Source organism: Microtus pennsylvanicus, chromosome 3 (assembly GCF_037038515.1).
Source record: "Microtus pennsylvanicus isolate mMicPen1 chromosome 3, mMicPen1.hap1, whole genome shotgun sequence".
NCBI classification, from domain to species: Eukaryota; Metazoa; Chordata; class Mammalia; order Rodentia; family Cricetidae; genus Microtus; species Microtus pennsylvanicus.
Window position 1 is genome coordinate 97,982,003 of NC_134581.1, and position 17,528 is coordinate 97,999,530.

A 17,528-nucleotide genomic window follows, 5' to 3' on the forward strand; every position below is an offset into this window, starting at 1 on the left:
CCCGCAAACTTTGTTGTTTGAAAGAACAGCGAGACCTCCAGTATGCTGATGAGGGTGATTCTGCCCGCCCCTCTGGGACCCCCCCCCCCCCCCCGGCCTAAAGTCCGAATGTGAAGGCTTATTTTACAGATGACTGGCACATGTAGGAGTCAAATCCCACCCCATCCTGCTACTGGGGGTGGAACAAGAGCCGCTCTGGTACTAGGCAAGCACTCCACGGCTCGGTCGCCATAGCCCCTTCTCACCCATTTTAAAGACCTGGTGACTGATTAGAGACATCACACCTGGCTAGGGAGTTCCGCTCGGTCCAGGGCTGGACCTCCCCAGCCGGCCACCACGAGTTGTGGGCACCCCAAGAGGCGAAGGCAGATGGTAACGAAACCAGGTCCAGGGACCCCCTCGTTGTCTGGGAGTCTGAGCCCTGGAGGTAAGGCGCCAGGTAGTGGTTGAGGCAGGGTTGGGGCGGGGAAATCGAGTCACCCGCCCTCCGCCCGCCAGGACTCTATGGGGCTGGCGAGGAGCTGTAGGCAAAGGCTGGCCGGCGCCGCCTCTTCACTAGTGCAGTCTGGAGCGATCCGCCCGCGGATCGGCAGCTCGGCTGGGTCAGCACGGCTTGGCCTGGACCCACTGGCGAGGTGAGACCGGCCGGGCCAAACCTTTAGCTCTGCCTCCCACGGGGGATGGGTCTCTGCCTGTGTTCAGGTCACCCACTTCCTTCCTGCTCGCCTCAGCTGAGAGGTGCGAGTGGGAAATCCACAGCAAGCGCTGCGCTGAGTGACCTGGGGCCAGTCGCGGACCCTCTCTGAGCCTTTATACGAAGCACTGAACGAGGGATTTCGGGATCCCGCACTAGCAGAAACCGGAGGGCTTGGTGGTGAGTGCTGAGGGAACAGAGTCTGAGGAGTAGGGGCGGTCTGTGCAGCCGAGGAGGGAGGTAGGGTGTGAGAAGCTGGCCACACCTACCACAGTGCTGGGCTCCGCGGTCAGAAGGTGGGTGTGCAGGGTGCTAGGGGTCAGAAAGCTGCAGCCACGTGGTATGTCCGTTCTGGGAGTTCCTCAAGCTGGAAGGGGGGTTGGGAGGCCAGGGAAGATCATGGATAGAACTTCCTGAAAAAGGCAGTCAGCATTGCTGTTTATGGGGGCGAGGTGAACACAAACACAGAACTCCCCTTAGAGGTTCAGCAGGACTCGTGTACAAAACAGACATGTCACATGGGTGCCACCGAGGAATTCAGGCCTGTAATTCCAGCACTTGGAAGGCAGAGACAGTGGCCCAGGAGTTCGGGGCCATCCTCGGCTACATAGGCAGTTTGAAGTCAGCCTGGGCTACTTGAGACTCAGGGAGGAAAAAGAATTGGAGTATATGTACAGACAAGCCACTCAGGTTTCTCGGGACCAGAATTCCCATGCCACAGCAGAGGCGCCCATTCTGTCTGGTTCCGATGCACGCAGAGAAAGTGACAGTTGGCAATAGGCAGCCAAACATGTAAGGACACAAAAGTGAAACGGGTCAGGCAGAGCAGTGTACAGACACTCAGACACTGGGACCGATGGATGCATGCCCAGCACACATACAGGCAGCCCCTGGCACGCAGCCTTCGAGTGTGCTAACTCTGAGAGATTTCTCACGGCCCAGCCCGGCCTGGATGCACGCGCCACCACCCCCCACCAGCCCCGTGTCCAGTTCTGGGGGAAGCCCAGTGCTCACATGACCCGAGGGGAGGGCTTCTGACAGCCCTTGGAGACGATGCATCATCTTTCCCAGCGGGTGCACTTCTGCCCCAGGGAATAAAGACTCGGTGATCCCCACTTCTGCTCCAGGAGCCCGATTGCCTCTTGTAGGCTCCCTGAGCAGCCTGCCAAGGTGAGTGCCAACTACCAGAGGAAGGTGGTGGAAGAGGCCTGTGGGGCCACCCTTCCCTGGCTCCTCTGCTCCTTGGCCAGGGCCAATTGGTGCTGCTGTGTCTCTGGGACTGACAGCTATGGATGGCTAGCTCTCGTGTGTGTGTGTGTGTGTGTGTGTGTGTGTGTGTGTGTGTGTGTGTTGCGACAGGTCTCACATACAGATAGATGACCTCAAACATTCTGTTTCCACTTCTCAAACTTTCTAGTAGCCGAGGCTGACCTTGAACTCCTGATCCTATTGTTCTACTCCTGCTGCCTGAGTTTACACTCAAGCACCATCACACAGCTGGCTCACCTTTCCTTGGACAGGGAAAGGGGAGGTCTCGGGCCTGCTCTCTGTCCTTGCCCAGGGACTCCAGACTCTCTCTTCACTCGCAGATGGACGCATGGACCGTGCTGCTGGGCCTGCAGGTCATGTCCCTCCCGCTCCTGACTCACTGTGCAGCCCCGACTCCCACCCTGAAATTTGTAGCTGTGGGTGACTGGGGAGGGGTCCCCAATGCCCCATTCCACACAGCCCGGGAAATGGCCAATGCTAAAGAAATCGCCAGAACCGTGCAGATTCTGGGTGCTGACTTCATCATGTCCCTAGGGGACAACTTCTACTTCACTGGAGTGCATGATGCCAATGACAAGAGGTTCCAGGTTAGAGGGTCCCGAGGGGAGGTCGCTCTGACCCGGGGCCTTCCTCTGGGGAGGGCGGAGAAAAACAGAAGGGCTCCTCCAGGTAGCTACCTTGGTCTCTGATTTGGCGGCAGCGGCAGGGTGGCTGTTGACCCTAGAGGTGGGATGCCCTTTCTGTCTGTCACAGGAAACCTTTGAGGACGTGTTCTCTGACCGTGCCCTCCGCAATATTCCCTGGTACGTGCTAGCTGGAAACCATGACCACCTTGGCAATGTCTCAGCACAAATCACCTACTCCAAGATCTCCAAGCGCTGGTGAGCCTTCCCTCCTTCCCCCAAAAGACTCTCGCTGAGGGATAAAGAGACCCTTTGGCTTTGGGGAGAAAGTTTTTTTTTTAACTGTATTGTATTTATTGGGAGTCAAGCACATGTGTGCAGGCCAGAGGAACACTTGTGAGAATCAGTTCTCTCGTCCACTGTGTGGCTTCCAGGGCAGGCAATCAGGTCATCAGACGGCAGGTGCTTTTCTCACTGAACTGGCACTGCCCTCAGAACTTCCATGTCTCGTGTAGCCCTTGCTGGCCGTGGCTTTCCTATGTAGCCAGAGATAACCCTGAACCCAGATCCTGCTGTCCCCATCTCCCAAGGGACAGGACTTCAAACATGCCCTGCCACACTCAGCTGTTTGGTTTTTGAGCTGGAATCGTGCTAATGTAGTCTAGACTGGCCTCAAAAATTATGATTTTTCTGCCTCCGCCTCCAAGTATTGCCACTGGGCCGCCAAATAAGCCTTTGAGGGCTGAGATGCATGCTCGGTCAGGGAAGCGCTTGCTAAGCAAACACAAGGACCTGAGGTCAAGCCACATAATCTGTGTTAAGAGCTGAGTGTAAAGACATGCGCCTGTAACCCTAGTCTGGAACTCTGGAGACAGGAGGATCCTGGGGCTCAGTGGCTAGACAGCCTGGCTGAAGCCGGGAGTCCCACAGCTCCGTGAGTGACCCTGGCTCAAAAATAAAGTTGGCAAAATGGCTCAGTGGGTAAAAAGCACTTACCTTGTAAACCTGAGGACCCGAGTTCAGTCATGGGAGCCCGTAGTGGAAAGAGAACCGGTTGCCAAAAGTTGTCCTCTGATCCCCACCACACACACACACGCACACACACACACACACACATACACTAGCAATCAAAAATGGACACAAACCAATACAATGAAGCTGGAGAGATGGCTCAAGAGTCAAGAGCTCTTGCTGCTCCAGGACAAGGACCAGGGTTCACACCCCAGCACCCACATGAAAACCAGGTACGATCCCTTTCATGCATGTAACTTCAGCAGTAAGTGGGGTGGGAGGGGAGACAGGAGGTCAGTGGGGCTTGCTGACTTCCAGGCTAGCCAGCGGGGGTTGGGGGGAGCTCCAGGGTCAATGAGAGACCTTGCCTTAAAGGACACTCAGCTCCCTGCTGTGGCCTCCATGAATGCATGGGGGTACGTACCCCTTACCACACATCAGAAACACACCAAAACACACAAGGTACATGGCTAAAACTGGCCCTGACTTCTATGCACAAGTGCAAACATGAATATATAGGTACACACACACAAATATATGTGAACACACACACACACAATTAAAAACTTTAAAAAGAGGTCCTTTGCCTCTGGGTTTATTTCCCAGCACACATGGCAGCTCACAACCATTTGTAACTCCAGTCCCAAGGGATCTTTTTCTGACCTCCATGGGCACTGCATGCACTTGGTACAAGGGTACACATTCAAGTTCATAAAATTCAGGCAAGCATTCAAGCATATAAAATAAAAAATAAATAAAATCTGAAAAGAAATGTTTTTAAGATTTAAAAAAAAAAAATCAAAACAGGAAATCCTTTGGCCAGAACTAATCTTAGTGTGTTCCTGCCTAAAATGCTTACCCACAATTTCTTTTCCCTCCATAGGAACTTCCCAAGCCTTTACTACCGTTTGCACTTCAAAATTCCACGGACAAACGTAACTGTGGCCATCTTCATGCTGGACACGGTGACACTGTGTGGCAACTCTGATGACTTCAGCAGTCAGCAGCCCAAAATGCCCCGCGACTTGGGAGTGGCCCGCAGTCAACTGTCCTGGCTCAAAAAGCAGTTGGCTGCAGCCAAGGAGGACTACGTTTTGGTGGCTGGCCACTACCCCATCTGGTCCATTGCTGAACATGGACCCACCCGATGCCTGGTCAAGCACCTGCGGCCATTGTTGGCCACATACGGGGTCACTGCCTACCTGTGTGGACATGACCACAACTTGCAGGTGAGAGCTCTGTGGACAGGATAGGGAATCTGGTAAGGTGTTCTTACTGTACTGCAAGGTGCTGCAGGGCCAGACTCCTGCTGTTCAGGGGGCCTCTGGTATCTTTCAGGACATCAATACCCTCCCTTAAATTATGATGTCAAGGGGGTATGGCTCAAAGGCAGAGTGCTGGACTAGAATCCCCCAGTGAGGGGCTGGGGTGTGGCTCAGTGGTAGAGCTTCTGCCTAGAATCCCCCAGTGAGGGGCTGGGACGTGGCTCAGTGGTAGAGCCTCTGCCTAGAATCCCCCAGTGAGGGGCTGAGGGTATGACTCAGTGGAAACCATGGGTTTTATCCTCAACACTGCCAGGATACACACACACACACACCTCTCCTTAAATGCCAGAGTAACTCCCCGTGTGCCTGTGCAGTAGGATTGATGCACTCCTGCAGATGGGGAAACCGAAACAAAGAGGTTATCCACCTCTTGCTCAAGATAGCTCTGTGGTCAGGAATAGCCCTATTCCCACACTTAGGGTAGGTCTCGGTAAAGCCCCTGGTCATCCCCTAGTCGGGCTGGAGTGACCAACCTTGCATCCTTTGCCCTCAGTATCTTCAGGATGAAAATGGAGTGGGCTACGTGCTGAGTGGGGCCGGCAACTTCATGGACCCCTCTGTGCGACACCAACGCAAGGTCCCCAACAACTACCTGCGCTTTCACTATGGGTCTGAGGACTCCCTGGGTGGCTTCACATATGTGGAAATAAGCCCCAAAGAAATGACCATCACCTACGTGGAGGCTTCTGGGAAATCACTCTTCAAGACCAGCCTGCCCAGGCGGCGCAGACTCTGAATGCACCATAGGGTTCCGCTTGTCCCCTGACGGCTCTGAGGCAGGAAGCCTCCGCACGCATGGCGGGTGGGTGCTGTGAGCACCTCGCCCACCAGCAGCCTTTTCTCTGGCCCCTGGTGCTCTGGTGGAGTGGGAAGGAAAACCACAGAGGCTTACATACATGGAAGAAGTATGTGCACACTGACTCACCCCACCCCACAGCCAGGCTCACCCCTGATGTTTTGGGGGAGAGCTTTCTAGGAGTGAGGGTTTCTTCTAAATCAAGCATCTTATTGTCACTGCTATTCAATAAAAGAATAGTTGTCGAGGCCGCACTTGTCTCCAAATGGATGCGTCATCTGGGTTAATATGCGTGTACGTGCAGTTTCGGTGAATGCAGCCCGCCGAGCATGTGGGAGTCCGTTCTCTCCTCCCACCATGCGGGTCCCAAGGATCAAACACATGCTCCTAGGTTAGATGGCGAGTGCCCCTACCTGCTAAACCGTCTCTGGCCTTCCCTTCCATCTCTTAGTCCCATGCATAACCACCTAGCTTTATGCATGGACATTAACCTTCCTCCCCCAGCTATGACACTGGAATCCAGGGCCTCCAGCATACTATACGGGCTTTACCCCTAAGCTACATTCTTAACCCTTGTTTTTGTTTTGTTTTGTTTTTTGAAGTCTGGTCGAGTAGCACAGGCTAACCTTGAACTCCAGGTCCTCCTGTCTCTGTCCCCCAGTGGCCCCAGTGCTGAGATTACAGGCATCTGCCATCATGCCTGGTTGTAGATGTGATCTTAAGTAAACCTCAAGATGTGAAAGTTGAGCTTGTGGTCCCAGGTACAGAGGAGAGGGAATCAGGAGAACCACTTGGGTCTAGAATTTCCAGGCCAGCCTGGCAGCATAGCAAGATCCCACTGAAAATGAACAGCCATCTTGCTAATATTCCAGCATTCAGGAGGCAGAAACAGACTTTTCTCTTTGAGTTCTGGGTAACCTTGCTATGTATAGCAAGTTCCAGGCCAGCCTGTGCTACCTGGTGAGACCCCGTCTCAAAAAATAAATAATACACAGAGAAGCCCTGTCTATATGTATATATGAATGGATGAATCAATCAGTTATTCGATCAGAAAGAAGAACACAGCAACAGCAAGTCCCCAAGTTCCTTTCTATAGCCACCACCCTTCCCAGCGATTCTCCACCACCACCTGGAGCCAAGTACTACCCTCACTTCCCTGTTTGTTGTTTGTCTGAGACAAGGTCGCTGACAGCCCTGGCTGGGCTCAGTCTTGCTTCAGCAAAATGACCTTGACCTCTGGATCCTCCTACGCCGTGGAAGGACTACGTGAAAGCTAGGCTAGCACTCCACCTACTAAGTTACATCTCTAGTCCGGTATTTAATTTTTTTGTCCGTTTGTTTCAAGACAGGGTTGCTCTGTGTAGCCCTGTCTGCCCTGGAACTTGCTCTGAAGACCAGGCTGGCCTCAAACTCAGAGATCCTCCTGCCTCTGTGTCCTGAGTGTATCACCACTGCCCAACTTTTTATTTTGTTTTTATTATTGTTAAATTTTATTTATTTTTATTATGTGTATATGTGTGTGCCTGCTTGTCTGTATGTGTGTCACATTCTTGCAAGTGTTTACAAAGGCCAGAAGAGGGTGTTGGGTCCCCTGGAACTGGAATTAAAGCAGTCAGGAAAGGAACCCAGGTCCTTTGCAAGAGCAGCAAGTCCTCTTCACCACTGAGCCAGCGCTCCAGTCCTGGCCCCTTTTGTGAGGAAGGAGCCAAGTAAAGTCCAGACTGACCTTAAGCTTAAGAAGTAGCCAGTGGGGCTGGAGAGATGGCTCAGTAGTTAAGAGCACTGCCTGCTCTTCCAAAGGTCCTGAGTTCAATTCCCAGCAACCACATGGTGGCTCACAATCATCTGGAATGAGGTCTAGTGCCCTCTTCTGGCCTGCAGACATACACACAGACAGAATATTGTATACATAATATAAGTAAATATTTTTTTTATAAAAGAAGTAGCCAGTGATGAGCTTGAGCCCCGGCTGTCCCACTTCCACCCCACAACTGGATGTGCTGCCACCTAAGGCCCCAAATTTTAGAGGATTTTGAGGACTGAAGACTTTGTGTACACTAAGCATGGGATTTACCACAGAGCCTCGGGTTCTGTTTTTCCCTGGGTTGAAGATGGAATCCAAGCTTTTGAACACACTGGCCAAGTGCTCTTCCATTCAGACACACTCCAAACCCTCTCTTCCTTTGCTGTCTAGCCTCAATATTCCTCTTTTTCACAGCGCGGAGCACTAGGAGAACAAATCCCTACTTGGAGTTCTTTCACTTAATCACAGCTTCTCCAGCAGTTTATCTCATGGCATTGACTTTGGACCATTTTGGTATGGAGCTGGGAACAGTCACACATTCAAACATCTAAAGTTTACAGAAAAGTGACCGGAGGTCGAGACGCAAGGATCAGAAACTCAAGGCCATCCTCTGATACTTAGTAAGTTTGAGGTCAGCCTGGGCTACATGAGACCCTGTCTTGGAACAGACATATGAGCCAGGAGCGGTGGCACTCGGTGGGTCTCTGTGAGTTTGAGGCCAGCTTGGTCTGTATAGCAAGCTCCAGGAGAGCCAGGACTACACAAAAAGCCCCTGCCTCAAATGGGTCAAAAATAAAAGCAGGGAAACCATATGGCTGGGGATATGGTGTTCAAAGCCCTGATCACATCTGAAGAACTACATAAAACCAGGCGGTGGGGGCACACATGTCTGTCGTCCTAGGGAAAAAACAAACAGGGTCCAGCTGGGTGCAAGTTCCTGCTCCAGGGGTGCGGAAATGGCTCAGTGACTGCTCTTCCAGAGGACCCAGGTCCAATCTCCGGCACCACACGACAGCACACAATTCCTTATAACAACAGCTCGACTCTCTCTTATGGCTGCCACAGGCACCAGGCATGCAGACACTATATGCAAATACATACAGATAAAACATCCATGAGCATAAACTAAGCAGAAATCTGTAAAACTGCTTGTCACACAGCCTCGTAGCCTGAGTTCCATCCCAGGCCCACGTGGCGGAAGGAAGGACCTGACTCCTGTAGATTGTCCTCCGACCTCCACACTCACCGTGACACAAATGCCCCTTTACAAAAATAAATTAAGTATAAGAAATAAATTTTAAAGCAGAGTAAACTTGAAAGTAAAACAGAAAATTAAAAAACGAACTGTGCTCTCCAAGTCCACCCTTTCCTTCCCTCTAGCCTGACAGGAAACTGCTTCCCTTCCTGCTAATTTCCTATCCGTTCTGTTCCTCCCTGTCCTTCTTCCCCTCCCCTCCATAAAAGGAGGGTCTCACTGTCTGCTGTGGAGCCCAGCTAGGCCTCAGACTTCATACTCTTGCCCCGGCCTCTCAAGCATCACTAGAAGTATGTGGCACTGTTCACAGTTTCTGTCGTATATTTTCTTATGAAAATCAAAGCAAACCGGAATATGGTTTTTCTTACCCACTGAGTCACACCCTGTTTTTTTTTTACCTTCCTTTTCTTCAAAACTAATTTTTGAAGTATAATTCACATACTTAATTCAAACCCATTAAATGTGCAGTTTTACAAGGCACGCGCGCGTGTGTGTGTGTGTGTGTGTGTGTGTGTGTGTGTGTGTGTGTGAGTGCATGTTGGGGATCAAGCTAGGGCTTTGAGGACACTAAGTACTCACCCTATCCTGAGCCACACCCCTAGTCAGCTGGTCTGTTTTTTATTTAAGTTTCTTTATTTGCATTTGTAGCGTGTCACCCTTCAAGTTTTTGCTTCCTCCGAGTACTCAGATCATAGGCCTGTGCCAACCACACCTAGTTTATGAGCTACTGGGGATCAGATCAAACCCAGGATTTTGTGCAAGTACTTTACTAACTGATCTACACCAACCCCTCTGATAAGTTTTGGCAAAGTCATAAACCTACCACATGTAACATTGCAGGGAGGTATGGATCAGCAGTAGAAGTCCTGTCTAGAATCCCCCAGTGAGGGGCTGGGGTGTGGGTCAGTGGTAGAGCCCCTGCCTAGAATCCCCCAGTGAGGGGCTGGGGGTGTGTGAGGGTGTAGCTCAGTGGTAGAGACCCTGTCTAAGCATCTGTGAGTTCCTAAGTTCCATCCCCAATATCAAACACACACAAAAGAGCCCAGCATATTCATCAGCCGTAAAGGTTCCCTTTGAAACCTAAGGTCTGCACTTCTGTCTGGAGAGCTTCCTCTGAGTACAGAGACTGTCCCCTGATCCTTGGCTTCTAACCTTCCACCTATCAAGGATCTCCTGGGTGCCTTGCAATCCATTTTGCAATCTGCGGCCAGCACTGCAGTGCCTGTGTGTTCACATCCTCTGCGTTCAGACTTGTTTCTGGATAAACTGGATTTGCTCCCGGGAGCACCACTGTCATTTTAACTTCTTTTTGATGCCTCACCTACGCAGGCAAGAGCTCCGCCTGTGAACTACTCTTCCAGCTCACCTAGTATGAATACAGAGCCTGACCTGGATGTACACCTTTTATGCCATTACTCAAGAGACAGAGGCAGGTGGATCTCTGTGAGTTCAAGCCCAGCCTGGTCTACAGAGTGAGTGTCAGGGCTATAGTGAGACCATGTATCAAGAAGAAAGAAAGAGAGAGAGCGAGAGTGAGAGCGAGAGAGAGAGAGAGAGAGAGAGAGAGAGAGAGAGAGAGGTGAGGGAGGGAGAGAGAGAGGAAAGAAAGAAAGAAAAAGAAAGAAAGAAAGAAAGAAAGAAAGAAAGAAAGAAAGAGAAGGAAGAGGCAGAGACAACGACAGAGAGGAAGAGAAAGCTGGTCTTTCAAGTGCAGGAAGCCCAGTTCTCGTCTATGGGGAATTGAGTAACACTCACCCGCAGACATATTTGCCTAAGCCATTGGCGTGAGGCAAGTCACACAAACCACTCTCTTGGCAGTTTCAACTGTCACACCAGGAGAGACAGAGCAGGGATGCTGGTTTGTCTGCCGCCTGGCGGAATCAAGTGACAGCCCACAGCGTTTGATTGCTGTTTCCTCCCCCAAAGAGGAGGATGGAAGAAGAGCTACCTCCAGGCGCCACTTTATGTCCATACTGCTGAACTTGAGACAAAGCTCTGTTACTGTTGCAGCTGAGTAGGGGCTCTTGGGCTGGGAGACGACTCATGGGGTAAAGGGGCTTATGGTCAAGCATGACCACCCAGGTTCCATCCCTGGAATACGCATGCTGGAAAGAGGGGATTAACTCTCACAAACTGGACTCTGGCCTTCACCTGCACAAAACTCCTACCCCAGCCAATAAAAGATTTTGGAGTTTGTTTGATTGTTTAAACAGTTTTGCAGTTGTTCATCGCCACAGCTCAGCCTGACTAGACTTTTTCTGTTTCCCTGAAGGCGTCCAACCCCACACAGCTGCTTACAGACCTCCTTTGCTGAACCTGCTGCATTCTTAAACTCTAAGACAAAAAGTGTGGCTATCTTTCTGGATGGATGGATGGATGGATGGATGGATGGATGGATGGATGGATGGATGGGTGGATGGGTGGATGGGTGAGTGGGTGGGTGGGTGGATGGGTGGATGGATGGATGGATGGATGGATGGATGGATGGATGGATGGGTGGATGGGTGGGTGGATGGGTGGGTGGATGGGTGGATGGGTGCGTAGATGAATCAGGCAGACAGACAGATGGCAGCTTTTTAATGTGGGGGCTCATGCCTGTAAATTCAACACCTGGGAGGCTAAGGTAGAATGATCATTGTGTGTGTTTGAAGGCAGCCTGGGCTACTAAGGGAATTCCAGGTTAGCCTGGGCTAGAGTGAGACCTTTGCATCAATGTCACATTAAGGGATGTAGAGAGAAACTAATCTTAATTAGTTTGATCACAAATTTGAGCACAAATTTGAATTCTCCATTTATCTCCCTGTCTGTCTGTAGCCTGTCTGTTGTGTGTTTCTGATCTGACCCTGTTGTCTGTGCCTGTCTGTCTGTCGTGTCTGTCCTGCTGTCTGTGTCTGTCTGTCTGCTGTGTCTGTCCTGCTGTCTGTGTCTGTCTGTCTGTCGTGTTTGTCCTACTGTCTGTGTCTGTCTGTCGTGTCTGTCCTGCTGTCTGTGTCTGTCTGTCTGTCGTGTTTGTCCTACTGTCTGTGTCTGTCTGTCCGCTGTGTCTGTCCTGCTGTCTGTGTCTGTCTGTCTGCTGTGTCTGTCCTGCTGTCTGTGCCTGTCTATCTGTCGTGTCTGTCCTGCTCTCTGTGTCTGTCTGTCTGCTGTGTCTGTTCTGCTGTCTGTGTCTGTCTGTCTGCTGTGTCTGTTCTGCTGTCTGTGTCTGTCTGTCTGCTGTATCTGTTCTGCTGTCTGTGTCTGTCTGTCTGTCTGTGTCTGTCTGCTGTGTCTGTTCTGCTGTCTGTGTCTGTCGTGTCTGTCCTCCTGTCTGTGTCTGTCTTTGTGTCTGTCCTGCTGTCTGTGTCTGTCTGTCCTGTTGTCTGTGTCTGTCTGTCTGCTGTGTCTGTCCTGCTGTCTGTGTCTGTCTGTCCTGTTGTCTATACCTGTCTTCTGTTGTGTCTGTCCCAAACAAGGGTCTTTGCTCTGCATTTATTGTAGAGCACGGAAAACATGGCATTGGAAAGGAAGAGGGAATCTTCACAGAAACGGGTCCAGAGTTTGCAAGGGAAGAAGTGATTCAACTGCAAGCGACCCTGAGTAACTCAGAACCGCACTGATATTATCCGTCATGTCCTCACGTCGCTTCCAGCACTCGTGGGAGATCTGCATTGTTTAAGGTTTCAGAAAATGATTATCACACCACACTACACACATACCCCACACACCACACATACAAGCACACTACACACAACACATACACCACACACACACACCACTACTCTTGTCAGAGGTGTGCAAGAAAACATGAATTAAGATTAAAAGCTATGCACTCCATTTAGCTGGGAAGGTTGTTTACACTGTCAAAGACAGGAGGCAGGTTAGACAAAAACAGGCTGGGTACACAGTGGATGGCATGCAGGGCATACATTTAACTTAGCTGCAAGGCCTGCAAAAGTTTCAGTCCCTTTGAAGAAAAGGTATTTTCAGAACATATATCACCACAGACCCTGTCTCAAAACCAAACAACCAGGAAGGAATCTTACCTAAGCACCAACCCTGAGCTGATCCCAGCAGACGCTTACGGGGCTTGTCTACCAGAGTCAAAGCACCCCCACCATGTGCCACATGTGTTGAGAGTCCAAGTTACCCAGGAAGCTGAAGCAGGAGGATTCCTGGAGTCAGGAGTTCTACAGCACTCTGGGCAAGCTCTGTTTATTTTTGCTATTTTTGTGTGGTTGTTGTTGTTTTAGGTTGTTTTGTTTTGTTTTTTTCAAGACAAGGTTACTCTGTGTGGCCCTGGCCCTCCTGGAACTCACTCTGTAGACCAGCTGTAGATTATTTTTTTATTTATGTGTGTATGTTTGCATACCTGTGTGGGAGTGACCACAGAGGCCAACAGGGGTGTTGGATACCCTGGTGCTGGAGTCCCAGGTAGTTGAGAGCCATCTGACATGTGCATGCTAAAAACCAAGAACAGCAAGCACTCTTGACCCCGGTCATCTGCCCTCACTCTCGAGACATAGTCTCAATCTGTAGTCCAGCCTGATCTGGAACTCACACTGTAGCCCAGGCTGGCCTTGAAGTTAAGGTGATCCCCCTGCCTCAGTGATTGCTCTGTTCCTCTTGTTTGATTTGTGTGTCTGTATGTACACATTCACATGTACATGTGTGTATGTGCACATGTGGTGGCCAGAGGTTGCGTCGGGTGTCTTCCTCAATTTCTCTAGTTGTTTCAAATAAACTTTAATATATTTTTAATGCTCATGTGCATGCAGGTGCCCAAGGAGAACAGAGCCCCTTGCACTGGAGTTTATGCCGTGGTGCTGGGAACTGAACCTAGGCCCTCTGCAAATGTAGCAGTCCTTACCACTGAGCCATCTGTCTAGTCTTCAGCCGATTTTCTGAGGTGGGGTCTCTCCTCGGAGCTAAAGCTCAGTGATGCTGCCAGTCTGGCTAGCCAGCAAGTCCCACAAGCTTCCTGCCTTTTCTCCTCCCCAGTGATGAGATCTCAGGTGGACATGCCATGCCTCGGAGAGCACGGATGTCCTGTGTTTTCAGGGCAAGCACTTTTCTGACTGGGCCTTGTCCCCAGGCCCTGACCTTATTTTGTATTGTTTGTGGATTTGGGGGTTTTTTGAAACAGTTTCTTTTCAAAGCCCTAACTGTCCTGGAACTCATTCTGTAGATCAGGCTGGCCTCAGACTCCTGGGATTAAAGGCGTGGCACCCCATGTGCAGCTTCCCTGACTTTGTTGTGGGGGTTGGGAGGTGAGATGAGTTAGCTAGTAAGGGCCAAGCCTGACCACCCAAAATTCAATCCCTGAAATCCTCACGGGAAGGAAAGAATAGACTCCCGCAAACTGCCCTCTGTTTAAATAAAAACAGCCCATAGCAAGTGAGATAGTGAGAGTACACACACACATACACACACACACATGCGCACGCACGCACTCATGCACGCAGGTACAGACACACATGCACACATGTACACACACATCACATCTACATACACACACGCACACATCTATACACACGTCACATCTACACACACACATGCACACATTTACACACACGTCACATCTACATACACACACGCACACATCTATACACACGTCACATCTACACACACACATACACACATCTACACACACATCACATCTACACACATATATGCACACATCTAACACATATGCACACATCTACACACATATACGCACACATCTATACACACATCACATCTACACACATATACGCACACATCTACACACATATACGCACACATCTACACACATATACGCACACATCTACACACACATCACATCTACACACATATACGCACACATCTACACACATATACGCACACATCTACACACACACATGCACACATCTACACACACGTCACATCTACACACATATATGCACACATCTACACACACGTCACATCTACACACATATATGCACACATCTACACACACGTCACATCTACACACATATACGCACACATCTACACACATATACGCACACATCTACACACACGTCACATCTACACACATATATGCACACATCTACACACACATCACATCTACACACATATACGCACACATCTACACACATATACGCACACATCTACACACATATACGCACACATCTACACACACACATGCACACATCTACACACACGTCACATCTACACACACAATGATAATAATCATACAAGAGGTTCCAACTTGGGTAGCTGAAATGGTGCACTTTTTTACAACTTTCTGGCCAGACCTCCAAATAGGAACCTCAGAAAAACCCTACCAAATACTCAGAGACTATTTGCAATTATACCAGACAGTAATCTTGGAACTTAACCATCATTTTACTTTCACAGGATCCTGTAGAAATAACACCGCCCCCATGACAGCTGGAAGTAATTCTAGAAGACGATGTCCCCCCTCGCAACAAAGTTTGTCTTCAGGGTTAGGGACATCATTTAGGGTTTGATTATAATTGGTATAGGGTAGGAGGGAAATTTTATAAGCTCAGGGATCTCTCAAAAAAGGGAGGGATTAAGATGGGCAATGGTGGTGCACGCCTTTAATCCCAGCACTCGGGAGGCAGAGGCAGGTGGATCTCTGTGACTTCGAGACCAGCCTGGTCTACAGAGCTAGTTCCAGGACAGGCTCCAAAACCACAGAGAAACCCTGTCTCGAAAACCAAAAAAAAAAAAAAAAAAAAGGAGGGATTGGATGGGATGATAGATTGGTATGAGCTTACTCACACTAATAATAATAGTGAGTAATAGAGTGAATACTTGTGAGCTATTATCTATAGACAATTACATTGGTATAGATTCTTGTATCTTGAATATTGTATGCATGTATGCTTCTACCTCTGTTTAAAACATTTTTATATATTGATACATATTTAGTATATTGCAGTGTACATTTCTACCTCTGATCAAGATACTTACACATTGTTTACATTTGGAGGTCATTGTCCTCATTTATTGCACAGTTGTTTATTGTCTTAGTTTTTAAGTTATATAGGTATTAAGAATTATAGATCAATAGTCATCTATGTTTGTCATACTTATAGTTAGACTAGTCAGGTTCTTTAGATACATAGAGATTATATTCTACATAGACAGATAATCTTCAATCACTTCAAAGAGCTGTAAAAATGGCATTTAAATAACTTAGAGTTCTGTTGACATGAGACACAATTGCTCCTGTCAGCACTGATCTATTCCCAAGAGAATGTTGAGCACCTAAGACACTCCACTTGGAGCTTGTTTTCTTCTTGGCAGAAACTGGCCTTTGGGCAAAGAAATGTCCATGTCTCAACCACTGACAAGATACATAGTATTCGGAAATGGATAAGCAGGACTGTCAAATCTTGCCAAGACAGTGTAAGACAATTTTGAAAAATTTCCAGCCTCTGAAAATGGTCTGTCAGTTATTCTAGGCCTTAGCCAAAGTTGGTTGCTTCAATGTTGCAATTGAGACTTTGGATGATTGCCCAGGTAGCCAGTTGTCTCTATCATTTGTTACACTTTTTGGAAGTTACTTGATTGCACTTCCTACTTACTCAAGTAATATTATTTCCCTTCTTGGATCTTCGATGGAATTGAAGACTAGATAATTGTTACTTTCCTCTCATGACTTGGCCAACTTATTTATTACACAAGACTTAAGCTAGTTAGAATAGGATATTTGTTTTTATTGTATATAATTTTGTATTAGACTTAGAACCCTCTTATTTAAACAAAAGGAGGAGTTGCTGTAGGAAGACCTTCAGCTTGTAAGTATCCGCCTACTGGGTGTGGCCTCTTATACTATATGCGGATGAAAAATCCGGGTCCATCCCTTTTCTCCCCCTTGATCCCTTTCCGCAGGCTGTTCTTTTGGATGGCGTGATTCAACCAGTCAAGAAGAGGATTCTGATTTGTGAGTTTACCTCTAAATAAATATCTATTTCTCAATTCTGAGCTAGTGTGGGATTTCTTTTAAGCGTCTGTTCACCATTTCACACATATGCATCTACACACACATCACATCTACACACACACATGCACAGATCTACATACACGTCATATCTACACACATATACGCACACAACTACACACACGTCACATCTACACACATATACGCACACATCTACACACACGTCACATCTACACACATATACGCACACATCTACACACACGTCACATCTATACACATATATGCACACATCTACACACACGTCACATCTACACACACACATGCACACATCTACACACATATACGCACACATCTACACACACGTCACATCTATACACATATACGCACACATCTACACACACGTCACATCTACACACACACATGCACACATCTACACACATATACGCACACATCTACACACACGTCACATCTATACACATATATGCACACATCTACACACACGTCACATCTACACACACACATGCACACATCTACACACATATACGCACACATCTACACACACGTCACATCTATACACATATACGCACACATCTACACACACGTCACATCTACACACACACATGCACACATCTACACACATATACGCACACATCTACACACACGTCACATCTATACACATATACGCACACATCTACACACACGTCACATCTATACACATATATGCACACATCTACACACACGTCACATCTACACACATATACGCACACATCTACACACACGTCACATCTACACACACACATGCACAGATCTACACACATGCACAGATCTACATACACGTCATA

The 17,528-nt window shown here is 48.7% G+C and overlaps 1 protein-coding gene across 3 annotated transcripts; it reads left to right on the forward strand.

The window, feature by feature from the left end:
• Positions 1–302: 302 nt before the first annotated feature.
• On the forward strand, positions 303–5,968 carry Acp5 (acid phosphatase 5, tartrate resistant). Of its 3 annotated transcripts, XM_075966533.1 has the most exons (7): positions 319–635; positions 732–874; positions 1,786–1,864; positions 2,284–2,550; positions 2,717–2,844; positions 4,481–4,826; positions 5,416–5,968. In XM_075966533.1, exons 4-7 carry the CDS (start codon positions 2,284–2,286, stop codon positions 5,656–5,658), a joined length of 984 nt encoding a protein of 327 aa, XP_075822648.1. In that variant the 5' UTR covers positions 319–635; positions 732–874; positions 1,786–1,864; the 3' UTR covers positions 5,659–5,968. The 3 variants fall into 3 exon arrangements, with proteins under 3 accessions (XP_075822649.1, XP_075822648.1, XP_075822647.1); XM_075966534.1 differs by lacking the exon at positions 1,786–1,864 and having other exon boundaries at positions 303–635; XM_075966532.1 differs by lacking the exons at positions 319–635; positions 732–874 and having other exon boundaries at positions 890–1,864.
• Positions 5,969–17,528: the final 11,560 nt, after the last annotated feature.